At 52.1% G+C, this 26,127-nt stretch overlaps 1 protein-coding gene across 2 annotated transcripts in view; it reads left to right on the top strand.

The window, feature by feature from the left end:
* The window catches only part of FBXO41 (F-box protein 41), a 54,729-nt gene extending 46,145 nt beyond the window's left edge, over positions 1–8,584 (top strand). For both annotated transcript variants that reach the window (XM_030565199.1, XM_030565200.1), the window contains 2 exons: positions 1,056–1,171; positions 2,529–8,584. In XM_030565199.1, the coding sequence (XP_030421059.1) occupies positions 1,056–1,171; positions 2,529–2,591 (179 nt within the window). In that variant the 3' untranslated portion in view covers positions 2,592–8,584. The remainder of the gene's footprint in view (positions 1–1,055; positions 1,172–2,528) is intronic.
* The last annotated feature ends 17,543 nt before the right edge of the window (positions 8,585–26,127 follow it).

Below are 26,127 nucleotides of genomic sequence, written 5' to 3'. Positions count from 1 at the left end.
AGTTACACCAGATTTACCCTGTTGTAATGGAGGTCACAATCTGGTCCTCGACCAGAGATCTTCACTGCTGCAGATCCCCAGCAGTGTTACGCAGGCGAGGTGTCACTTCCAGCCTTGGCCGGCTCAGCGCGGTGGGGAGAATGGTTGAAACGGTTTTGCCAAGCATCCTGGGATGAAATTGTAGGTGGAATATTCAGAAATGCTTCCCAACGGTGAGAGGTGTAAAAGTCTGCTGGGGACATGGTGGGAGCCACCATTTTTAGAGTCATTGTAAACTGGAGTGGACAGCAGGCGAAAACCTTGTAGGGGGCAGGATCAGGCCTGGGATAAATACCTAGGGGGATAGGACAGGTCAAGAGAGGGCCTTTTCTATCTCAAGGGTGGGGTTTTCAAATGCTCATGACTCAGTTAGAGGCAGGTAACACCGTGACCATCCCCTCATGGCCAGCGGTTGCTCAGCAGGTGCCCTGCCTCAGTTTACCCTCTCCTGAGCTTCTTAAATAAACTCCACCAGTGCAGAATCTTTAAAACGTTCCCCTCCTGGGTCTAATATCTTTATACATAATTCACAACAACACTCAGTGCGGGGGCCTCTCCCAGAAAGGGAGCCTCGTCTCCCCTCGACCCGTCCCCAGCCTTCCCACCTGGAGTGTTTTGCCCCGGGATTCTCTCGGGAGAGGATCCCAGCCTTCCTGCTTCAACCTGGTTCTTCCCTGCTTTTGCCAAGCCACTCCCAGCCCTCCCTGGACTTGGGAAGTCCCCGACTCACCTGCGGCTTCACCCTGCCACAGCTTCTTCCTGTTCCTCTCTGGCTCTTCATAGAGCCCTATCGGGCCCTATCCAGAGGCTGTTAATGAGGCACAGATGGGCTGGGCCATTCCTTCTTACAAGGCTCGGTCTCCCTTGTGACACAGCACGAGCGCCACTGACTGTGAATAGGGCCTGTGCCCCGGAAATCCCTGTGGCCGTACTGACCGTCACAGGCTGTGATCAGCACGGTACCTGGGCACTGCCCCCGCACGTCACGCACCCCAGCCATCTCTCTGTTGCCCCAGGTGTCTGCCGGAACCTCAAGTCCATTGTGGTGCAGGTGGGCATTGTGGACTACTTCAAGGAGCCCAACAGCCCTGAAGCCAGGAAGATGTTTGAGGAGATGGTGAACAAACTCCAGGTAAAGGGTGACTGGGCGACTGAGCACGGACTCCTGTGCTCAAAGTCGATAGACTGAGGTCATTGACAGAGGCCTCAGGGCTGCTCCAATTCCCAAGGTCCCCGCCTGGCTGTGGAAAGCACAGAATGGCCCCAACTCGCTGGGCACGCGGCCAGAAGAGAGTCCTTCTGACAGCTGTGCACCAGCTGGGGAGACTCCTGCACAGGGCGATACTTAGGGGGCATTTCCACCCGCTCTGCTCTGCCTTAGGAGCATACAGGGAAGCGACTATAATTGAGAGCCGGGCTGTTTACCTCCTGAGTGATTTCAGCAGCAGCGATCTAAGGCCTTATTAGCAACAAGGTTAAGAAATGTGTAATAGATGGCCCCATTCTTCCCTCTGCACTTGCTTGTGGATCTGAGCATGCGGAACAGAGAACTGAGTCACTCTGGGCCCATCCTTGGCTTGGCGTATTGCACATGAGGGGCAGGTAATGTTCTGCTGGGCCAGGCTTGTTCCCCGGCCTTTGTGCTTGCCCCGGGATGAGATCCAACGAAAGGGCTGGTGAGGAGGGCAAACCAGGATTTCCTTCCACCTTTCAGCCCCTGGCTGATCTTTGGGAAGACTGTTTGATTGCAGGGCAGGGTTTGAGGGTTGCTCCTGTGCAAGCCACCAGTGCTGGATAGGATCTTCCCCTGGTAGGATTTATTTGGAGGTGCAGGTGTTTACCTTTCAGCTCTGGTACCGCAGGGGTCTAGCTGATCTGTGTAAATCAAGGGGAATTATTCATACCCCGCAGTGAAAGACGTGGGCTCCCGCACTGGGTTCTTGGGGGAGTTTTCTCTTTGTCTTTCTAGGTTATTTTTTCATTCTCTCTTTCTCCTTGGGGAGTCCAAATATTTACATTCTAGTGCTAATGAGCTACAGAGGCAAATACCAGAGTAACCATTCCAAACAAACGGTCACACTGAACATTCCACCGGGGAAGTCAACGGAGATGCTACAACTTGGGTCCAGTCCTTATCAGGTGCCACCCAGGGCCCAGAGCCCAATACAATGGAAGAGGTTGTGGGTAGGATGAGGTTCCTTCACGCTGCAGAGAGAAAATTGGGTTTAAGTTCATTCTCTTTCCACTGAAAATCTATTTCTTACATAGTAAAGTCCATGGGGACAAATTCTGAGCTGCTGTCAGCTGCATTGGTGTGAGTGGAGTTACCCCCGCTCTGAATTTGGCCTGATATGCCCCTTCCTTTGTAGTGCTTTAAGAGCGACAGGTGAAGAGCACCATACAATTAATTCGCTCTGCATTAGTATTAGCCAAGTGCATGCCTACGTTCTGCTGTCCGTGCAGTTAACCCTCCCGCTCTTCTCTTCCAGGCCCTGAGGAAAAGACCCGGCTTCTCAAAGATTTTACACATTAAGGTGGAAGGAGGCTGTTAGCCCTGCAGGGAACAATGATACGTGTCCTCCTCTGTCCACCTGAGCAACAGAGACCATGAAACCAAACCCACCGTCCGCCCTTTGTTTGAAACCCGGAGCCACAGAAGAGCCAGCCAATGCACACAACTCGTGCAGGCCTTAGTGACTGGAAGTGACTGGAAGGTTCCTCGCTGGGGCAAGGTATGTAACATATCGCAGACGTGACGGTGCTACAAAGTAGCTTCTCGGCTTGCCGGAGAGGGCCCGGCCGCTCACTTTCTGCCTGAGGAACTAGGCCGGACACCCTGTTGCCAAGGAGCTTTGCGTTGGGGACATTTCTTTCTCTGAACCCCGCTTTCGTTTAGCGGGAGCTGGGGATCTCAGTGACTCGGCACGTGACTCAACCAAGCACAGCTTCCCCCTCCTTGCCACCGGAGTGGATGAGTCTAAGACTAAGTACGTTGACGGTCTCGCCCTCGGGATCGGTGAACAGCGCTGGGGAAGTCGGCGCTCCCTGCATGGCCTTTCTTGATGTGTGGCTCGACTGAATCCAGGCTCCCATACGAGCTCCATTTTAAGGGTGCAGGGGCAGTGCCACCAGGTGAACCAAGGCCCAGTATTACTGTATATTTTACACTCTTTTTTTTAAATTTACCCAACGGGGGTAAGTGCCTCCCTCAAGCCAGCAGCCGCAACAGCACAACCACCGCAGCCACAAAATACAAAGCTCCTCCTTCTCGTGACCCTTGGGGTGCTTTGGGAAGCTAGCTGGCAACACGGAGCTAACTCCTCCGCCTAGGACACCAATCCAGCCTCGTCTCCTCTTCACCCAGTGAGGAAGCCAAATTCCCTTCCTGCGAAGGCAATAAACCATTTCATCAGGGGAATCACGTGGCATCAGCTGTGCCGTCACAAGCACCACAAGCATTCCCTGGCTCATCCCAGGGGAAGGCATCCATCTTCCTCAAGGCAGCTCGTTCTGGGGTAGATTGCCCGCGGTTGGCACAGAGATGGACTAGTGCCTGGGAGAAGAGTCAGTGTTGCTGTTCGGAATACAGACAGACCTCTGCCATGGCACGTCTCTCCCCAATCAGCTTTAAATAGCTGAAATTCCGATCTCCAAAGATCTACAGTTCTGTAGGTAACAAAGCCCCCTGCCTTGATCAGTGATGCAGTCCTTGATGTATTTGTTACACATGAGCACCAGTTTGAACCAAACCTGTTCTTTTTGCAAAAGTTGATCTTATTACTGGACAGGAGAACTCGCTCCTTCCAAAGGAAATGGCTTCTTGAGGATTTATGTTTCTTCACACTCCACCTCCAGAGAGAGCAGCCAACAGCTTTCCATGCCACAAGGTGACGCCTGTAGGAGCACTGCCATCACCGGGGCGATGCAATAGCTCTGATCTTTAAAAAGCAACAAGCCCCCACTCAACTGCAATCAACGTTTGAGCCGTGATCGAGAAGCCTGCTTCCTTGCCCCAGCGAGAGAGGGTGTGTTAGCCAGTGGTGAAAGCACCGTGTTGTGCCCATGGTGCTCTTCCCCTGGCCTGCCCTCCAGAGGCAGAGAAACTAGCTGACCTGGGTCGTGGAGGTGGCACTCATCATCCACTCTGGGTTGCCAGTATCGAGAAGCCATCAGCCACCGAGTGTGGGACTCGCCTGAAGTTGAGTCTCTCTCAGGATGACGTGGGTGAGGTGGCGGTTCCAAACATCAGAGGCACCTTCCTCCTCCATCCGCCCTTCGTCAGGCGACCAATAGGTGTGGCACCTTCTCTGGTTCCCCTTCATAGGAACGAAGAGATGGTCGGAGGACTTCTGAGCCAGCAGGACAAGCTGGCCCTCTTGCAGTGGGTGGGATCCAGGACAGTCTCCTATACACTGATGTGTCATGAAAGTGCCAATCTCTGAAGAAAAGTGTGTGGAGAGGGAGGAATCTAGGAGTTAATCCAAGACCAACCCAAACCACCTCACCCCTGGTAACTCCGACACGCCCCCCCCCCCCCCGCCCTTCAGGGGCAGGCTTTCAAAATCCAAAATTAGATCCAGCTCTGAATTTTGCAAATAGGCTTTCCCTTCGTAACGGGCTGAACCGAACTCCCCGATTGAGGGGCCCATTAACTAAGGGTGTTTGAAATCCAGATCCTGTCATTAGGGGGCTCGAGCCCACTGCTGGATTTAATTTGTCTCCTCTGAAAGCGGGGTGAGTTAGTTAGGGTTTGCTTTTGTAACATGCAGCTCTAGATCAGGGACCCCCAAGCTGATGGTAGCTTTCCAGGAGCATGGGAGCTACGCACAATGTGCATAAAATGGAGCCAGAGAGGCAACAAGAGGAGATTACCAGTCCCAGTATGCGGTGCACTATCCCACCCCTTAGTCGCATCAAGTGGGACCCATTGCATGCTGGGATTTGTAGTCACCTTGGACCTCTTGAAAAAGAACAATTGGCCATATTGTTGAACTCTAGTTTTACTGCCCTCTCCGCATCGGAAGGAATATGGGGGAATGAGTGAGGACTTTTAAGCAAATCCACAGGCAGAGGGAGGAAAAGGATGCCACAACCAGCAAAAAGAGAGAAGCTACAATACAGGGGAAAGGAAAACAACATAGCCTCCGAAAAGCCACATTTTGCTACCTTTTAGCACAAGTCAGACCAGTGGCTACAAGCCCTGTAAACTGAGATGTCACCTTCTGACATTGTGCAGAGACTATGGAATGACCGTAAAAGAAGCAAAGTAAGTATTTATTTCTGTAAGCAAAACAAAAAAGACTTTAAAGGAAAATTATATACTCAGCATGTTTATACACTATGCTAAAAGACTATCCTATTTGAGAGTCACGTCTGAAGACTGAAGATTCTTGCTGCTAGCACAATTTATTTTTCTGCCTCCAATACTATTCAAGCTTTTTCCAATAGCACATGGGAAGCCTGCCCATCTGAGGTCGGGAGAGTTAGGTAGGTTCTGTGGCAAATTTCTTTCCTGGTTTGGGTGGAATGGGGGGAGGAGGGGAGCCGAAAATTCTTTGAAAATGTTATTTCCTGGTTTTGAAAAGCCAGACTTTTTTTTATAGTATTTTCTGCTTGTGGATCACAGTACAGTGGCGTGTGGTTCATCTGTGTGTGACACACATCCCTTCCACCTCTCACTTGGCTTTTGTGAATCATGGTAACGTGGTTTGAATTTGTTACTTCGCTGTGCCATCTTCCCCCACCTAGAAAACGAACAGGTCATGGGCTCGAGACCTTCTTCAGACTTGTGCCTTCGTGTTCTGGGGCAATCCTTTAATTAAGAAAACACATGTGCGCACGCACACACACCCCAAATGAGCCACTCTTTTGGGCATAGAAGATGAAACATAAGCCACACCGTTTATATAACTTCTGATCAGCTACAGTAATGTCTGCAGTGTTTTGAAGTCGAAAAGCATCATAGCCAGTAGCTAAGGAACATTACTGATCATGTGCTGAGTTGCATGGTACAAATACTTCAAAGAGAGCCCACTTTTTTTCTAACGGTTTGTGTAGTTAGCCTGAGGGACTCACCGCTGCAGAGGCAGAGAGAGAGTCAGAGAATGGGATGTGGCAGGACGACTCTGCTGTTCCATTGTTAGAGGGGGGGCCTAGTTTGGAACCCCGAAGCTGAGTGCCCTAAACCTGCGAAGAGATCCCACTGCAGTTTGGATGGGAACTGCTGAACTGAATTTGCCAAGGCAGGGAAAACCAGAGAAATTCCCTTCAGCGCTGACGAGCTGTTCCTTGGCTCTGAACATCAAGGCCAAAAATAGGGTATCTAAGGTCTAGGCTACTAAATCCCTGATCTTGCAAAGACTTGCACGCAAACTTAGCTTTACTCACAGTTTTAGGCAGCTGCGTCAGTGGCCTGATACTCCGAGGGGAAAGCAATGCGAGGTTTGATCGTAACCACTTCCTTGTCTGGGAAGGCATTTTTCTTCGCCTTTCTTTTTCCCATGGTTTACAGGATCCTTTGCTAACCACACCATGGCAAGCCCTTTGCCGTGCACTCTGCAGCTCTGAGAGCTTTGGATGGCTCCACCGTGGGGATCTTCACAAACAAATGGCTACTTCGGGAAATAAGCCGGCTCCCCCGCTGGGGTCTGGAAGAAATCCACCTCCCCCCTGCCCTATGGTGGCATTGCACAAGCGAACGGGATGTTTGGGGGAGGCCAAGGGCTGGGAAGTCCCCTCCTCCTTGGAAGTGTTAGGTGTAGGTTTATTAATGTCAGAAACAGGGTATTGGGCTAAGCAGAGCAGCCGTCTGTGCCGACCTGGCAATCTGTGTGTTTAATGGTATGCTAACTACATAGGGTGTAGTGAAGTCATGGGGTGTGGCTGGTCTTCATTGACAGGGTTGGTAAAGTCAATGGTCACAGTCACTGATTAGTTTTTCCCCCATTTCAAATATCCTGTTGCTCACCCATCTGCTGGCTCCACAACGAGACAGTAAAGGGGCTCCTCCCCTGTGCCTTTCCTTGGCAATTGTGCCTCCCGGCACATAGCCGGCATAATGACACGCCAGTGCGGCAGCTGCCATGCCCCCGCCATGCAGAAGTGATTTGGACTGTTGCATCCGGAGACATTGCTGGGTAATGTGGAACTATCCTCTGTCCGGTGCCATTGTAAGCAACTGGTAAATCAGCTCTGTGTTGGCTAGTTCTTGTCCCAGAAGCATAATTCCCCAGCAACTTGCACTTGGGTGTCTGAGCCCCAATCCTGCAGTCCTTCCTCAAGGCAAAGCCCCATTGGCTACAAGGGCTAAGGACTGCTGGATTGTGAAGACGTGGGCACCACATTCGGCCTGGCACTGTAAATTCCCTTGTCGCTGAAGGGATTTTTCTGGGAAAGTCCAGCTCTCGGGCCTGTTGCTTCACAGGATATGTGTGTAGTGTGAAAAGGGCCAGGGAACCCTGGATTGTGTGCAGTGGAACTGTTCCTGTCCACCCCAGATCTTGTGGGTTGATGCAAACTGACTGAATTCACACCCCAGCTTCCCTGTGTAGACAAGCCCACAGGTGGGAGCAGAGGGGGCGGAGAGTGGTACATAGTTGCTGGATTGAGCAACAATGGGAGAGGTGTGTTGGGGGCTGTGACTCTCCGGACCGAGTCTGTGCGCTCGGGGTGAGAAGCTCCACGAGGGAAGAGTAACTGGGCACTGCCCTGCCCACCTGCAGTGCACAGGGATCTAGTTATGGGATTGGGCTCCAGACCAGCCAGACCCCTTTATGTGAACGCTCTCTAGTTGTTTATGGTCAGTCAGGGCTTTTCACCCACCATCATTTCCCAGAGCAGCCATTGTACCAGGCCCCAGGTGCAAAATCCTCCCTTCCTGTGAGTGGGGGAAGAGGAGGCGCTTTGTCCCCAGCTGGTGCCACAGACTCAGAGGAACATGGGAAAGCTGCCCGGTGAGGGCAGGGGAGACCTGCTCTATGATGCTAAAACTCAAAAACCTCCCTGGATTGTGGGGCAGGCACCTTCTTTGCCTCTCAGGCTTTGCAGGGCCAGGATTGGAGGCCCAGACACTCATGACACAAGGTAGCTTTAAGCCACGTGGTGCAACATTATTCCTGAGCTGTCAGCAATCCTGCTGCAGGGGGTCCCTTCTGGCTGCATATTCCAAGGGAGGATTTGTGTTCATCTGGGATTCCTGCAGTTCCTACACAGTGGACTATTTGCAATGAGGGGCGGGGTCTTATTTACAGGGATAGGGCCTATTTCACAAGTGGCAGGTCCTGGCTTCTTACATCAAGGCTTCACTTACAGGAAGGCAGGAAACATAGAAGATCAGTTGTCTCCTACTACTACAACTTGCTATGTTTTTCTCCCTAAACATGTGGCCACCCTGCTCCCTCAATGGAGCGGACACAGTTGGGATGAAAGGTGGAGAAGCTGGGGGAACCTGCAAGGAACGTGGTTTTCAGTTCCTGCAGATGTAGTCACCCCATCTCAAAAAAGATATATTGGAATTGGAAAAGGTACAGAGAAGGGCAACAAAAATGATCAGGGGTCATGTGAAGAGAGATTAATAAGACTGGGACTTTTCAGCTTAGAAAAGAAATGGCTAATGGCTAATGGAGGATATGATAGAGGTCTATAAAATCATGACAGGTATGGAGAAAGTAAATAAGGAAATGTTATTTACTCTTCTTAGAACACAGGAACTAGGAGTCACCAAATGAAAGTAATAGGCAGCAGGTTTAAAACAAACAAGAGGAAGTATTTCCTCACACAACGCACAGTCAACCTGTGGAACTCTTTGCCAGAGGATGCTGTGAAGGCCAAGACTATAACAGGGTTCAAAAAAGAACGAGATAAGTTCATGGAGGACAGGTCCATCAATGGCTATCAGCCAGGATGGGAAGGGATGGTGTCCCTACCTCTGTTTGCCAGAAGCTGGGAATGGACGACAGGGAATGGATCACTTGGTGATTACCTGTTCTGTTCATTCCTTGTGTGGCACCTGGCACTGGCCACTGTCAGAAGACAGGATACTGGGCTAGATGGATATTTGGTCTGACTCAGTACGGCCGTTCTTACTGTGGCACAGCTGCATCGGTACAGTCCTGCCACTGGAAGCTCGCTAGGTAGACATGGCCTAACTGTGGGTCTGAGTCCTAGCCAAGCTTGTGTAGCAAAGTGCTTGGTCCGCCAGGTAGGTCAGAGTACGTGTGTGTGTAGTGCGTCACGGACTGTGAAATCTGGTCTTTTGGGTACTTTTACCCTGTACTAGACAGATTTCACAGAAGAGAGCAGCGTTTCTCAAACCGGGGATCCTGACCCAAAAGGAAGTCGCCGGCGGGGGGTTGCAAGGTTGTTTTAGGGGGGTTGTGGTATTGCCACCCTTACTTCTGCACTGCCTTCCGATCTGGGTGGCCGGAGAGCGGTGGCTGCTGGCACCACCAGTGGTGTAATACCATCTCCTGGCACCCTTACTTCTGTGCTGCTGCTGGCGGCGGCGCTGTCTTCAGAGCTGGACTCCTGGCCAGCAGCTGCCGCTCTCCAGCTGCCCAGTTCTGAGGGCAGCGCCGCTGTCAGCAGCAGCACAGAAGTAAGAGTGGCAGTACCATGACCCCCCTACGATAACTTTGCAAACCCCACCACCATGAGAACTCCCTGCTGGGTCAGAACCCCTACAGTTCCAACACCGGGACATTTCAGATTTAAATAATCAAAATCATGAAATTTATGATTTTTTAAATCCTATGGTGGTGCGCGCGTGCGCACGCACACACACACACACTCTCTCTCTCTCTGTTTGTTGTTTCTTTTTTGGCAACCCAGCCCTAAAAAAAGCCCCTGCAGAAAGCACTGGGAAATACAGGGAGGCTGAGGAATAGGAACAATGAAGCAAGCAGGCCAATCCGCTAAAGGTCTGGGCAGGGAATCTTGTTTTATGCAGTACACAGACCCTTGTCAATTGCCCTAAACTGTAACAATGAAACTCAGATTTGCAGCTGCCTTCCTCTCTTCTCCCTGCCCCCCAAACACTGCAAGGGACGGGGGATGGAAGGCAGCACCAGGAAGCCAGCAGGTTTCTCTCAGTTCTGGATTCGCGCTCCCTCCCCATGTACCCTGGAGGAGTATGTGTCTCTCCCTGTTGCTGTTCTCTTATCCAAGCGATGGCTGTTTATGGCCAACTCAGACCTGAGTCACGACATGATTTCAGTGCCTGAAAGACTCCAAATTAGGTGAATTTGATTGATTGAGAGGCCTGCAAATTTTCTATTTCTTTTATTCCCACCCTGGTTTCTCTTTAGCTCTTGGCAATTTCTCTCACAAATGTCATGCGCATCTCTTAGTCCCTTGATAATAACAGATTCTGAACAACTTCTGTTGCAAAATCTGACTCCTTTCCCCTTTGATCTCCTAACCATCTCTTTGTCTTCCTGTTGTTTGCTGCTTCCCTGGGCCAAATTTCAGGGCCTTTTTGCCCCAGATACACCCACCAAATAGAACAATGTCACAGGCAAAGCTATACATTAAATAAAAACATAGAATTAAATAAAAACATAACATTAAATACATTACAAACAATACATTAAATAAAAACATAGACTTGAAGATCAGAAGGGATCATTATGATCATCTGGTTTGACCTCCGGCACAATGCAGGCCACAGAGTCTCACCCACCCACTCCTGTATCAAACCTGTGTCTGAGTCATTGAAGTCCTGAAATCATGGTTTAAAGACTTCAAGCTGCAGAGAACCTTCCAGCAAGCGACTTGTGCCCCACGCTGCAGAGGAAGGCGAAAAACCCCCAGGGCCTCTGCCAATCTGCCCTGGAGGAAAATTCCTTCCTGACCCCAAATATGGAGATCATCAAAACCCTGAGCATGTGGGCAAGACTCACCAGCCAGACACCCAGGAAAGAATTCTCTGTAGTAACTCAGATTGTTATGTGTTAGTCTTTAAGGTGCCACCAGAATCCTCGTTTTTTGGATACAGACCAACACGGCTACCCCTCTGATAATTAAATAAAAACTGAGCAGTAAATCTCCAGCCACAGGAGGGCTGTTGCGGGGAAGGCAGAGGGAAACGGGTAGCTTTTGCTAACGGGTGCGATAGATGCTCTCTTTTCTCTGGGGGACGCAGGCTGGATTTTTGGAGCAATGCTGAGACCCGGGATGTTCTCATGGAAACGTCTAGCTTTTGAGATCTCATCAGCAAGAAGATCAGCTATTGCATGTTGTCAGATCTGCTGTGGGCTTAGAGCAACAGTCAGGTTTCCACCTTCATTAAGAGGATAAGCTGGTCAGTTCCTTCCGGGGTAGTTCATGAGAGGTGCTAAGATGAGAGAGAAGGTAAATCTCTTCTCAGATCCCTGCTGTGAGGAGGCCACAGAAATTGAGCGTCCCAGTGAGCACAGGTGTGTTCAGAGGCTGGCTGCCGTGGGAACGGACGGCTCTGGGAGTCGGGGACCCACCAGTGCCTAATGAGGTGTCAGTGGTGCGAAGGACCCTGTTGGTTGCTTGTGTGTGGAGCTGGGCCTGACCAAAATGCCAGATGCAAACACACCCGATCTCTGGCGCGGGCCAACACAAGCACCCACGTCTAGCCTGAGCTAGGACCCCTGCACTTTTGAGAAGTTACTATCTGAGCTCAAAGGGCAGCTTGGGCCCAGCTCTGTGTCTGTTTCATATTTCTCATGGAAAGGATTGGCCATTCAGCTGCTCTCCATGCAGTCTGGTCTATTCCAGAATGGAGTGGGTGCTTGAGTGAGCATCTGAACTCAGCCCTATCATTCCTCCCCTCCTGGGCTCTGCACCTCTCCTCCTGCCTTGGGGGGGATGTCCCCAGGAGAGCTGCACAATAGGCTGAGGCAGGTGGCTCGCTCATACGAGCTCAGCGCCTGGCTGCAGAGAGAACAGTCAGCACCCCATGGGATCATGCCGAAACACGTAGCTGCTTTGTCAGAGATTTTGTCTGCTGTTTTGATCTGAGCCTGTTTATAGAGCTCAACAGCTGGGAGGCTGAGTCCTGCTAATGCCGCAAGCAAACCCACCATGACATTCTCCAAAGAGGAAGTGACTTTTTCTTCAGCAAGACGCACGCTGTCTGCTAACCCTTGTGTCTCTAAGCTGTGCAGTGTGGGGATCCAGGAAGGGTTCCAGCTACAGGTAGCGAAGGGGGGTTGGGATTTGCTCAATGCGGCCCCGTGGGCACGCAGGACCAGGAATCCCTGGGCAGTGGTTCTAGTCCTCTGCTCTGCTGTGAACTTTGGACGAGTCACGGACCTGTTCTGAGCTTCAGTTTCATCATCAAGGCGGATCCCAAAGGAAGGTCATCTCTGCAGATCCAAGCACCACCTGGACTGATCTCTGGCTAGGTCCTCAAGGTGGTCTGGGTGGATATTCAGTCTGTGTCCATCACTGGCAATCGTATCATGCCATTGAAGCTTTTGGGGTCCTCCACATGGCCACCAGTCAGGTAGCAACATTGCTTGGCACGCACATTTCGTAATTCATTAGTCTTCCCTCCTAATAGTATGTCTATACCAAGAAAGCCTCTGAACCCGACCCAGTGCTGATGGAGGCAGTTGCTGGGTTGCTGATCTTGTCAATTTGACATGGAGCAGCTGATGAGAATTGCCAATTTGCCAATCTTCAGGTTTCCTCAGTGCCCATATTTCACTGCCATACAAGAAACTGTGCCTCAGTTTCCCCATTCGTAAATGGGGGTAATGACGCTTTGAGATCTATGGATGAAAAGTGCTATATAGCTGCAAATTATCGTTGCAATGCTTAGGTTACAACTTTGAGCTATCCCCTATCCTAACTGCCAGAAACCCTCCCCATCCTCTGCCATAGCGGTCCCTCAAAACTCCCTCCCCCCCAACCAACCAGTTCTGCAAAGCGGTTAAACAGCTTCTCGAAGTTCCCAATTCTGCTGCCAGTAGCTAGCCCTGTGTCTTCTGGGATTGTTTAGTCTGCAGAAGAGAAGAATGAGGGAGGATTTGATAGCTGCTTTCAACTACCTGAAGAGGGTTCCAAAGAGGATGGATCTAGACTGTTCTCAGTGGTGGCAGATGATAGAACAAGGAGCATGGTCTCAAGTTGCAGTGGGGGAGGTCTAGGCTGGATATTAGGAAATACTGTTTCACTAGGAGGGTGGTGAAGCACTGGAATGGGTTACCCAGGGTGGTGGTGGAATCTCCTTCCTTAAAGGTGGACTCTGCAGTGTGTCCCTTCTTGCCCCCTGCTTGAGTTGTATGGCAGCTCATAAACAATAATGTGAGAGAAACTTCAGCCTAACATTCTCCGGAGGGTTTCCCTGCTGGGCCCCTGCATCCAAGTTCCCTTGTTCCTTTTCCCTGCTGCTGTTGTTTTATTTGTGATTTGTATTAACGTAGTGCCTACATGACCCAGGACCCCACTGCGGTAGGCACGGTACAAACCCTCGAGGGGGAAAAGCTCGTCCCTGCCCACAGAACCATTGCCAACTCTAGGTTGATGTTACGGAGCAGAGTCAGCAGAAGTTCAGCAGCCATATGTGGTGTTCTAACACCTGCTGACAGGGTGAGTCAGCAGCGGAAACCAGCCAGCCTCTTCCAGGGCCCCAGATCAGGTTGATTTGAGTCCAGACTTTCCCATCAATACCCATGTTTGTGCGATATTGATTATTTTTATAAATGCCGCTGAAAGCAGGCTTTGTTGGGATTTGAGCATCCATGCCCCTCTTCCACTGCCTTTGCAGCCCAAAGCTGGCAGCGCTGGGCCAGGGGGTGAGGGAACCAGGGAGTGGAACTGATTGAAACAGACCAATCTGGTTTTCACCTGAATGAACAAACAAGACAAAAGGTAAAAAGCAAATGTACCTGAAAGCTTTCTCGCTTGTAATGATCGTGGCTGGCATCAGTAATAGAGGCAAGAACTTGTTTTTAATAGATTATTTTAATGCTACTAATGTCCCAATTTAACTAGGTAAAAAAATCATAAAATGGTTTATTGAGGTCAGATTTGATCAAAGCTTAATAAAAAGCCTTTTTTTATCTTAAACTTCTAACCTGCCTGCCCATGAAATTGGGAGAGCCTGAGCCCTAGTCTTGGAACAAGATCCTTGGTGCTTGGTGCTGTACAGACAGCAAAAAGATGGCCTCTGTCCCAAAGAACTTGTAGCTGTATTTCCTTGTTTTTCTCAATGTCATGCAAGTATTCGCCATTCACTTGAAGAACTGGGTGTGTGTGTGGGGGGGGGGGAGTATTTTGTTTATTATTCAGTCCTAAGGCTAAGATTTTGTCACTGACATTTTTAGTAAAAGGTCATGGGCAAAAAAGAAAAATTCCCGGAAGCCGTGACCTGTCCATGACTAAAAATATTGTGACAAAATGGGGATCTCCACACTGCCTGAAGCAGGGAAGAGGTGCAGGGGCCAGGAGCCACCTGCAGCAGCAGCTGGGAATGTGGAGTACCCCAGCTGCCTGCAACTCCAGGGGTGCCCCCACTGTCAATGGGGTTTGGGAGCTGTGGGGTGCTCCCAACCCCACAGGGTTGCCTGCAACAACTGGGAGCTGCGGGGTACTCTGCCACCTGTGGCAGCTTGGAGCTCTGGGGAATGCCAGAGTCAGTGAGGGCACCCCGCAACTCCTTGCCCCCATGGGCAGCAGGGGACGCTGCAATTCCTGACCATCACAGGCTGAAATCGCAGAGGTCTCTGGAAATCACGGATTCTGTCACTTCCGCGATCTCCCTGACTAAATCGTAGCTTTATTCATTCCTTGTAGGTTCCCTCCTATCTCATTGCAGGGCATTTTAGAGATGAGCATAATTAGCCTGAACCATCAGCCAAAACCCAGACTGATTCTCAGGTTCAAAACAAATGTGCAGTTGGTTTCTTTGGGCTGAAGTAGATAAATTATTTGTGGCCAGGAACCTAGGGCCTGATACAGCTGCGATTGAAGACAATGGTAAGACTCTCCTTGACCTCAGTGTTGAAGAATCAAGCCCCTGCTGACGGATCATCTCGCAGGAACATTGGGCTGTTTTCCAAGCTGGAGGGGAGGCTCTGGTGAAAGCTGTGTGGTGGGTTTGGTTTGTAGTTGATTGTGGGGCCTTTTCTCGCGACACAGCTCCTGAAGTTAGTGTCTGACCAAACTGACAAGGTGGCCAGGTCCTTATGAATGCACTTACTCTGCAGACGGTTTCCACCCAAAACTGTAACCCACGCTCCCGGAGCACCAAAACCCCTTTCATTCACTGAGTCGTGGGCAGTCTTGCCTAATGGGTGGCGTAAGAGACTGGCCTACTGATTAGAGCTGAACTCAGCCAGGGTGAGGCCTGAGTCTGAGCCAGGAGTCAGAAGCCAAAGGATAAGCTGGAGTCCCAGTCAGGAGGGGTAGTCAAGGAAGGGTTGGAGGCAGGAGTCTGAATCCAGGACAGGACTGGGGCTGGAGCAGGCTCTGCTGTTGTTGCTGGGCTTATAAACCAGGCCTATGAATTGCCCAGCCATGAAGTTAGCAGGGAAGCAGGCCAGTAGCTAGACCTAGCCGGCCGGACCCTGGAGAGCCCCAGCCCTTAAGCCATCAAAAAAGAAAACTAGGTGAACCCTTCAGTTAACCTGGCTGAATTCTAGACCTGTGACAAAACCCAAAGCAGGAAAGTGCCCTTTGCTTTGGAGGTTTCCTGAGCAGCTTCCCCCCCAATGCTGGCCCAGCCGTGCATTGGCCAAGCATCTAAACTTTGGTTCCCTTAGTGGAACTGCCTCGGACGATGCTGGGATCATCTAGCCGGGCAGGGCACTAGATGGTCACCTCTCCATACAGCACTCTTCTTCCCTTAGTGGGTCCTGGGCAGCAACGCATTTTGTGTGAGTGGGTACACAGCAGGCAACCCTCTAAAGGGGGAATTTCCAGAGGGTTACCTAGACAGGGGTAGGGGAGGGGGAGCAGCTTTAAAGAGAGTGGGACAAATTCTGTTCCAGTTTGAACGGCGTGAAGTCGTAGGGGTGGGTTGCATGGCGTGTTAAAAAGGGGCAGGCTTCTGACCCCATCTGGTGTTCTGCTCAGCTTGTGAGTAAAGATTCCTGGGCCAAATTCAGAACCATGCAAGGGGGTAGGATGAGGCCCAGGCTTGCTGCTGCTGCTGTACAATCATGTGTAACCTTGGGTGGAAATGCTAGTGGGGCAGAGGGAGAGTCTTCTGAAATAAAAGCCAACTCTGTGCTCAGGGGGAGTAAGGAGGGGCCCTGGCCCATGGGAGTGGGCAGTGTGGTTTCGCCTGCGATGCTGGGCAGGTGTTGACACAGCTGGGAACTGGAGAATAGGTCAGAGAAAATCAAAGCCCACTTGAAAACAATAGGTCAGAACTTTCTGATCCAGAAACCACTGGCAGTATGGGCAGTGGTGGATCCAAGTCCAGCTGAGCAAGTATGGAGGAGAGGATGGTGTAGCCATGTCCAGCCAGGCTGGCATTTCTTTCAGCAAATGGTTCTCCCGGCCCTATGTAGAAGCCATGCTCCCATCCAGGAAAGAGGGGTGCCCTGATGGGCACTGGCTTTGAGATAATCAGAAGGCATGCTCCCCCCAAAATATATAGAGTGTAATCAGTTCTCTAAAGCACTTAATTCTTTACAGTGCTTCTGTGGGGAAAAAAATATCAATCATTGTAAATGATTTAAAACACAGCTTGTGTGTCCATGTGCCCCCAAAATGTAGACGTTCAACTTTGAAGCTATTTTTTTAACTATATAAATATATGTATATTTTCATCATTAGTGGAGATGTGCCAGTGTTCAGAAAACCAAATGTCCCTTCCTTGTGTCCTGAAACTGATCCCAAAAAAACTAAAGAAAGAAAGCACATGGTTTGGGGAGGAGGGGAAGGGGGAAATGAAATGAACTGGCAGTCAGCAGGTTAAGAGATGAATGGCAGGCGGTTCTCCCACTGTGGTCGGGGGAGACTTCCCTTTGATGCTCTGCAGAATGCTTCAGGGTCTAAACCAGCCTCTGAGTAATGGGGGTCAGGAAGAAACTGCCCTAGGACAGGTCACCCCATGCTGGCCTATATCAGGGTCTCTGAAGCATCTGGTGCTGGCCACTGTTGGAGACAAGGCAAGATGGACCTTGGGTCTGATCCAGTCTGGGAATGCCTGCATTCCTGTAAAAGATTTTGGAGAACCAACAGAGCACGGAGTACAGGGTTAGGTCCGCAGGAGGATCTGTGTTATGGAGTATTCTCCAGCAGGTGAACGTTTGAGACCCACTGGGCTAGAGGGCAGGCTTGCAAAGGGGGTGAGAAGGGAATCCTGCCTACAGCTGCAAGCCTGGGTGAAGTGGGAAAGGTGAAAGGTGGTGAGAGAACTGAGAACATCTCATCTTTCTGTTAGCCCGGCCGCTGTCTCAGCATGGCCGGCGACCTTCGTTTTTAGCACTTTGGTCTGTACTGTCACCTGTAGATGCACTTTGATGTTGTTGCTTTTAAACTTTGCTGAATGTAAACAATGTGTCTTCAAGAATGACAATGTGTGTAAAAGAGCTATTTTGTCATTCAGTGTTGAATAAAGATTCTGCAAATGGAGCTTGCTTTTTCTTCTCCTGCCAGCAATCTCCCCGTTGGACCGTTAACAGACTTCCGTTGATGAGCCAGTGAGGCAGCTCACTGCGTGGCTATTTGACAGGGCACCTTTCGGCCCTCAAAGAGCTTTACAAATGCTACACACTCAAAAAGAGTGCTTTCCCTGCCACGGGAATGCGGCCACCTCTAGGGTGGAGCGCAAAAGGCCACTGTGTGATGGCCCCCATCTTGGCTAACGCAGCAGAGATTGAACGGGGGCCCTCCAGAGTCAAAACTATGAGTGGCTACAGCTTGAACTAACCTGCCAAGAGTCTGCAGCTGGAGGCTGTCACAGACTCATCTCTGCTGCAGCTCAGGTCCCGAGCTGACCCTGGAACACCCTCAGCACTGGGTCCCAGCTGTTTAGGGCAGGCAGTGGAAAAGGAAGGTGTAGGGGGTGGATTTAAGGCAGGCAAAATGTAATTACCCGAAGATGACTTTGATGAGGACACCTAGCTCCCAGCCAGCAGCCTAACATGTCTCTGTGTTAAGCAGCCCTGGCCCAATAGCTCTGAGTCCAGCAGCCTGCCTGTTACACCACATGCCTCTCTCTGGGCTCCACCAGCCTTGGTTACTACTAGCCAGGGGACCCCAACACACACGCCCCAGTCCCGAATCTCCCCCAAGCCATCTGCCCTGAAACGCCCAGCCCTCTCCTGGCCCAGGCACAGGAGTGATAAGGTCCCTTTCTCCTCTGAGGAGAGCTTTTTAAGACAAAGAGGCGAGATTTGCTGTCCTTTCCAGTGTCAGGGATAAAGGCCGAAATGGTTACGAACAAATACATATGACAAATGTAGCGACTACAGCCTTGGTTCGTGGTATGACTCTTACAGCATGGCCGTTCAGCAAGATGGCTACTCCCCCCCCCCCCACGGTCAGACTCTCCCACAAAGGCCAAAGTGCTCGGTTCCTTTGTTTTCATAGGTGAAGGGTAACTTGGGTTTCTTTGCTCCTCTCTTTTCTAGTCCAGGGAACTTTTGAAATGTGTCCATCTTAGGGTGACCATATGGCCTGGTTTGGCCAGGACAGTCCCTTTTATAGGTCCACTCCAGGCCGTCCTGACTTTTTTGACAAAACTGGGCATTTGTCCCATTTGCTCTTGACAGCCAATGATCAGTTGGCAAGAGGAAACAGGGCAAATGCCCAGTTTTGTCAAAAAAATGGGGCGGGACCCTGATTGGGGCAAGGGGGAGGGGCGAGTAGCAGTACCAGCCCTGCACTGAAGGAAGGGCTAGGGAGCATCGCTTGGGCGGGCCAGCTGGCCTTCCCCGCATGCAGGGGTGAGCGAGGGGCCTTGGGAGACCCCCCACACATACACGCAGGCGTTTCGCAGGGGGGGACTCAAAGCACCAGTCCTGTACATGGGCAGGCACGGCTCGGATCCCCAGCCCTGTGGGCAGGGGGCAAAGGGTGGTCATGGGTGGGTAGTGGTGAGCTCAGATGACCAGCCCTGCTCATGGGTGGGCAGCACGGGGGGAGGCGTGTCTCTGAGGAACAGCCCCATGCACGAGGGAGAAGGCGAGCCTCAAACAGCCCCATTCATAGGGGGCAAGGGGACCACAGGGGTGGTAGGGGGGCTCAGACCAGCCCGGCATGCAGGTGGGAAGGGGGGCTGTGGGCAGGAGGAGGGGCTTGGGCCAGCCCCTGGTGCCAGTTGTGAGGGGGACCACAGGCTGGCCCCATGCGGGCAGGAGAGCTCAGGTGGTCCCATGCGAGGGTGAGCAGTGAAAGGGCTTGGGTGGCCCCACCCGTGGAGGGGGGACTGATGCCAGCCCAGGTGCAAGGGGGACCTGAGACTGATCCTGTGTTGGGAGGCAGGGATGGCTTGGGCCTCCCCTCAGGGGGTGGGAGGGCTTGGGCTGGCCTGGGGGGGTAATCCCATTTTCTCTTTGGGAAAATATGGTCACCCTAGTCCTTCTGCAAGTCCAGTGCCCCCACTGTGGGGGAAGAGGCCGTGGAAAAATGATGGAAAAGATTTCATGCTGGGTTCTTTCCCCCACTAGTGCTGTCTACAATGTCCCATGAGCTGGACCTGCAGCCTCTGATGTGTCAGTGACTGGCCATGGGCGGGTGAGTGCCAGCTGCTGTGATTACCTTGCTGTTGTCTGGTTACCCACACACCAGATTTGCCTGATGCAAACACGTTTTAGGCCCATAACTTCTTCCCATTTGTACAGCCCTTTGGGCATTTACCGTACACACATCCTGCAAGACGATTTCTGCTCAGTGTGTTACTGGTTTCCCACCGATACCTTACACAACACCTGTTAGATACAGATTATGACATACGTGGCTAGGGGCATGCTGAATTGGTCAGGCCAGCTGATGTTCACGCCTCGTTACCAGTGAGCCCCTTGCCTCTGGCATAGGGATGCTCTTACGGTCACATTCCCGCGCCCCGCCCCAGCATACAGCCCCTTTCACACCCGTACACAAGACTGCCCGAGAGTTCCAAGCAGTCCCAGATCACAGCATTAATACGGGGAGCTTGGCGTGGCTTTGGAGACCTGCTGCTCATCAGGCATCTGACTGGTGATTGAGGGTGACCTCAAAAGCAGGGGCCTCTGTGAAGTAAGTGACCACAGCTCCTGCTGCTTTTGGGCCTGGCACAACAGCCTACCTTGTAGTAGCATTAAGAGCCTTAAAATGGCCGCAGTGAGGAGAGGGCCTGGTTGGCCCTGGGGAGGAAGGTGGGCCTTGCAGTTGGGATGCTGTGGTGACGTGTGCCTGTCTTGCTACCTCTACAGTCAGGTCTAGCTGGCCAGTTACTGCAGCGTGGACCCTCAGAGGCATTCAGGCACCTCCTGCCCATTGAAATCAAGAGGTGTTTGACACCTAAATACTTTTGAGGATCCGGGCCTTCACTCCTCTGTGGGTCACGTCTGCACCTGCAGAATGCGAGGGTGTTAGGACCCACCTCTCAGGCTCACTCAGCAGAGCTTGCAGACCTGCGGATGGAAGACGCTTGTAGAAGAGAACAGAATTGTTACGCCTCAAAAGGAAAATGAGCCATGAAACGAGGCCACGGGATTCAAGGTGGGGGTCTGGCGAGCAGAACGAGCCGAGTAAGCAACCGAGTGTTGGCCAGCGGCAAGAGACGCGAGCTGAGCTCAGGTTGCCCTCACCGCTATGTGTCACTGAGAATTATGATAAAGATGAGAGTGCTGGATGTAGGTCTGCAGTGGCATATGCATAAAGGCATGGTTTCCAAGAGCAACCAGGACCCGGACCCAAGAAAATTCCAAAGCCTTGAAGCCACACAGCCTTGAATTGTCCAACCCCAAGAAGGACAACGTAGAGTAAGAAACCTGGTTAAACAACAAAACCTGACACATGGGGGAGGTGGGCTAGATTATATGGATCATTTGAAATGACCAGTAGCAAGCAAGTGCCAAGATACTAGAGGTGGAAAAAACAACATGCTGTAGGGAGCTGGGGCTGGTGGAGGGAGATGCCCAGTTTCTATGGTGATAGAGCCATATAGAGAGAGAGGTCTGAGATAGAAACATACTAACCAGCTGTATTTTAGTGACTCAAAGGACCACCCGGGGAGGAGCCCTGATTGGTGGGGGCGATACTTTTTGTTATTGGGGAGTATTTGGGTGATCTCAGGAAAATGCTCATGAATCTCGTTACGCTTCATGAATTTGAACCCGTGTCATTATTCAGCCACAAAGCCACACCCCAAGAGCGTGCTGTATGCTCATCTCCTGGCCAGTCAGGGAGCAGGAGCCAGGCCACGTGCCTTATGACCAGTCGTGTGCCATGAAGAATGAAGAGTCAAATCAAAGTGTTGGCAAACACCCCATAGTCCCAAAGTGATTCAGCCGAACAGTGCAGCCGCTCTAAATGTTTGAAGACAGTCGGGGCTGAGTCATGAGCGAGTTTCTGGCTAAATTCACAACAATGTGTATGAGCAGCTGGCCTGATGGAAGCCCGCAGAGGTTCTCAATGACACCGAGCAGCAAAGAATCCTGTGGCACCTTATAGCCTGACAGACGTTTTGGAGCATGAGCTTTCGTGAGTGAATACCCACTTCGTCGGATGCATGACACCGAGGCGGCTCCATGCATAGAACAGAGGCTGTGCTTGGTCTCCCGATTGCCAGGGGCCGCTCTTCCACACCGAGGCTGAGGCATGTGAGCTAGGTGGGATGGAGAAGCTTATTTTGCTGCAGCCCATGATGAACCTGCTCTGTGGATCTACAGAGGACTTCAGCCATCCTGAACACTCCGTGTGTCACCAGGCATGAGAACTAGACTCACTTAACACAACATCAGGGAAGGGGCATGAAGGAGGGAAAGGAAAGGGGGGGCTGAGGCAGGCCCCATCAGCAGACTGCTCAGATTTCCTCTAAGAAAGGACCACGAGTGGTTTAAACAAAGAACTCCAAGCAGCTGCGTCGGCTCAGTCGGTCCAAGGCCAGGCAGGGCTTTGTGGCAGGGAGGATTGATTTCCACCTAGTGAGCCAAAAAGCGGCAGTGCCGTGCAGCAATGGCAGCCCATGGTATGTTGCTAGGAAATTAGCATATGCTCTCGCCTTTAACAGCTGAAGCCCAGGTGAATACTCTTGGGAGACAGACTCTCCACTGGGCACCTAGAGGGCAAAGAGCCAGCTGGCCTGTGAAACGGCCACTGCGTGAAGATGATTGTGCTGTAGGATCGATCCGGCAGCCTGTTACTGCTTGAAATGACCAAGAGTCATCCAAAAACGGGTGTTTGCCTAGAGGAGCGTTTCGGGGGGAGTGTCCAGGGGAATCAGACAGGCTGCTTCGGAGATACGAAACTAGGCTAAAAGAGGAGGGGGACTATTATGTACCTATTTGTATTGTGGTAGGATCGACGAGCCCCGCTCATGCCCGGCTCTGTACAAACACAGAGCAAAAAGATGGGCCCTGCCCCCAAGAGCTGACAAACACTTTTTGCTCACGTCATATCTTAAAACTGACTTGGCCTGGACTTGGCAGATGCTGCCCCTTGGTAGTTCACCCAGCCCAGCCCCACCCCATGGCTGTTTACTCGCTCGGAGGGATGCCTGAGCCTGGCCAGGCTTGGCACCCAGCTTCTCACTGTACTCCCCAGGGAGCTTGGGGCGCTGCGTCTGCTCTCCGCGTTCATGCTCCCAGCCTGACAGCCTTTCCCTTCTCCTCCAGGGAGCTTCAGGCCATCCTGCCGTGGTAACAGCCATGTGATCAGCATAACAGATCATGGTGCCCAACCATTCAGCTTAACAGCACTGCACCGAGAGCTTTCATTGGGGGGTCTCTTTACCTCACCCCGCCCCTTCTTGTTCATTCATGATCCCAGGGCTTATTCTGCCAGACCAGACCAGAACTGCACTAACCCTTGAGTTGCAGCTAAATGCCTCCTTGAGTAGCGACGTCCTGTCTCCCTGAATTCTCCCTGCCGCACCACTGCTCTTTGCTCCTTGCGCTTGTTTAGTGTCCCTGTGTGCTGGTAAACGGCTGTTATGTTCCACCCCAGAAGGGGCTACTTTTCGGGGGGATACAGTGATTGCTGTCTAGAAGTCACACCTCAGTGTGTCCAGCACCTAGGGAAACCTGCATGAGGACAGGTGCAAGCAATTAAACGGGAATGATCACCCTGAAAGGCCCCATTAGAGAGTCTCTCCAAGAGTTTGCCTGAACCACGTCATCAACACTGCAGCTACACCTGAGAGCAGGCAGAGGCAGCAAGAGCAGGGGCTCCATGCAAGGCCCACTCTGCTAGCAAAGCCAGCCAGGGGCAGATTGAGAGGCAAACGCTCAGTCTGTGTCAGAGGCTGGCAGTGAACCATCATTACCTCTGCTTGGTTCCTTTTGGGTTCCATGCTTCCTGTCTTCCTGCTACCAGAGCCAGACCAGCTGATCGGGGCTAATGATGGATAACTGGCAATCAGCCTCCAGTTAGCAGAGGCCTGGTTCTAGCCACCAGTCTCACCCCACACATCCCTTTGGGTTGGAGGTGGTGATAAACAGCCAGCCTGCCTAGCTCATGTCTGCATTGCTGGTGGAGTCGTGACGGGTCTATAAAGAACTGCCAATCACAAGCCACACGCCGATTCACCTGGCTGCCCTGAAGGAGCTCAGATGCCAGCTGGAGCTAGGCAGGCCGCTCTTCCCTGAGAAACTGAGTAAAGGGATAACAGGGCCAGCCTCCTCCTAGCAGGAACCAGCACAGCAGTGAAAAAACAGCTGCTGGGCAAACAACAGGCTAGTTAGTGACTAGGTACAGCCTGAGCAAGGAATGATGCTCCCGGAGACACTGGCACCTATAAATCTCACTCAGTTCATCCCATTTTCTCTTTGTTCCTGGGTGCAGAAACTTACTGTTGGCCTCTGCCAGGTCTAAGTTACTAATCCTGCCCCCACCCCACCCTGGCTGACTTAACCGCACTGGCTAGCATGCGGGGGGATGCCCAGTACAGGACAGAAACACCCCTTGTGGGGATGGTGTGCTCTCCCTTGGTAGGTACAGCCCAAAACATGGTATCTACTACACACGCCCCCAAAGCCACTCCCCTGCTCAGCAGAGAGGCCACGGCCGGAGAGGTGTCCCTGGAGCTCAGCATGAAGGCCCATTGGTGGGGCAACAAGGTTAGGGCAGCTGGACTCCATGGCTCAGGGGTGTGGATTTTTCACAGCCCCGGGCCACGTAATACAGACCAGCTGATGGGACTCCAGCAGGCCACGTGTGAGAATTCAGTGACCCGCACAGCTGTATCGCACCAGCTGAGGTCAGTTTCCTTGGTTACACTAACCCCTGGTGAGAGTCTCCTTCAGCTTCCTGAGCGAACACAGACTGATCACATGAGGCAGCTTCTTGTACAGGGCTCGGGCCTGCTCCTTCTTCAAGGGCCAGCGGGACAGGGATGACTCAATCATGTTTTGCTGTAAATAGTCATTTCAAACCAGGGCACTTTTAGGGCTGCCCAAGTGCCAGCCTGGCAGTAAGGGGGGCTAGACGCCCATATGTGGAGCTTGGGGCCTGGGGCCAATCTGCTGCATTCCTCAGCTTGGGTTGCCAACCTGCCCGGATTGGTCAGGAGTCGACCACAATTGGCATCGATCTCGCGGTGGCTATTGAAAGCAATCTGGGAGATTTTAATAGACTGCTAAAAGTCCAGTCGGTGGAGCAGCAGGGCTAAGGCAGGCTCCCTGCCTGCCCTGGCTTTGTGTGGCTCCCGGAAGTGACCCGTGTGTCTGGCTCCCAGGAATAGGGGTGGTCACAGGGCCTCCACGCACTGCCCCCACCACAAGCACCTACTCCGCCGCTCCCATTGGCTGGGAACTGCCTGGCCATCCCTGCACCTAGGAGCTGGACATGCCAGTCACTTCCGGGAGCCGCCCGAGGTAAACGCCGCCCGGCTGGAGTCTGCACCCCTCACCCATCCCACACCCCAACCCCCTCTCCCAGCCCTAAGCCCCCGCCTACACCCAAACTCCGTCCCTGAGCCCACACCCCAAACCCCTCAGCCCCAGGCCAGAGCCCCGTCCCACACTACAAACACCTCAGCCCCACCTCCAGAATCCTGCCCTCCTTCCTGCCCCAGCCCAGTGAAAGTAAGGGTGGGGGAGAGCGAGTGACAGGGGGAAGGGGGATGGAGTGAGCAGGGGTGTGGCCTCAGAGAAGGAGCGGGGCAAGGATGTTCAGGTTTGTGCATTTAGAAAGTTGGCAACGTTACAATCTGCAGCTCAGGGCTGAGGCTGTGTAAAAAGGCGCACTCAGCATCCAGGCCCGAGTGAACATTTGCTCCCTGTGAGCCTGCCCGAGGCCAGGCAGACATCGCCAGCTGCAGGGACGGGTGTGTGAGGGAGGCACACGTAAGAGCTGAATTCGACCCAATCACCAAAGAGCCTCAGAGGGCATCTCCCCAACCCCAGTAATTTCCAAAGCAGCAAATTAACAACCTGCCCTGGCACAGCATCTTCTGCTTCACCAACCTTGAGGGATCCACAACAATCCTGCGAGGTGGGAAAGTATTACCCCTGCCACTGTTTCAGGGGTAACTGCACCTTCCCTCCCTAAGTCTTCCTCGAGGACATCCACTTAAGGTTTCTGGCTTCCATCCTTTCTGGTCTCCTTTCTGAGGCGGAGACCCACGTCTCTTTCACTCCAGACCAGCGTTTAAGCTTGCAGTCCTGCTCCTTGCAGCAATTTCCCCAGAAGCTCTGCCTGGGGTCCAGTACCTGTGGTTCTCCTTTCCCAGGTGTTACACCGTTGGACAGCAGTTACCTGCCAGCCTTCACAAAGCAAAATACATTTTTATTAGGGCAAAAGCATTACAGAGAAAACCTGAAAACCCAAGAATCTGCACCCGCTTGCTAATTACACCAGGACTCACCCATCCGTCTTGTGGGGCTCATGCAAGCAAAATTATTTCCAAGTTTTCAGCAAGGGTTGGGGTTCCCCTAGTATCCAAGGTCCTGTTTGTTGAGTCAAAAAGACAACCCCTCAACCCTCCCCAAACTCTGCCTTGTTATACCACAAGCC

This window comes from Gopherus evgoodei, chromosome 5 (genome assembly GCF_007399415.2).
Source record: "Gopherus evgoodei ecotype Sinaloan lineage chromosome 5, rGopEvg1_v1.p, whole genome shotgun sequence".
NCBI lineage: Eukaryota > Metazoa > Chordata > Testudines > Testudinidae > Gopherus > Gopherus evgoodei.
Note: the sequence above shows the minus strand (reverse complement) of the source record. Positions and strands in the feature narration are given on the sequence as shown.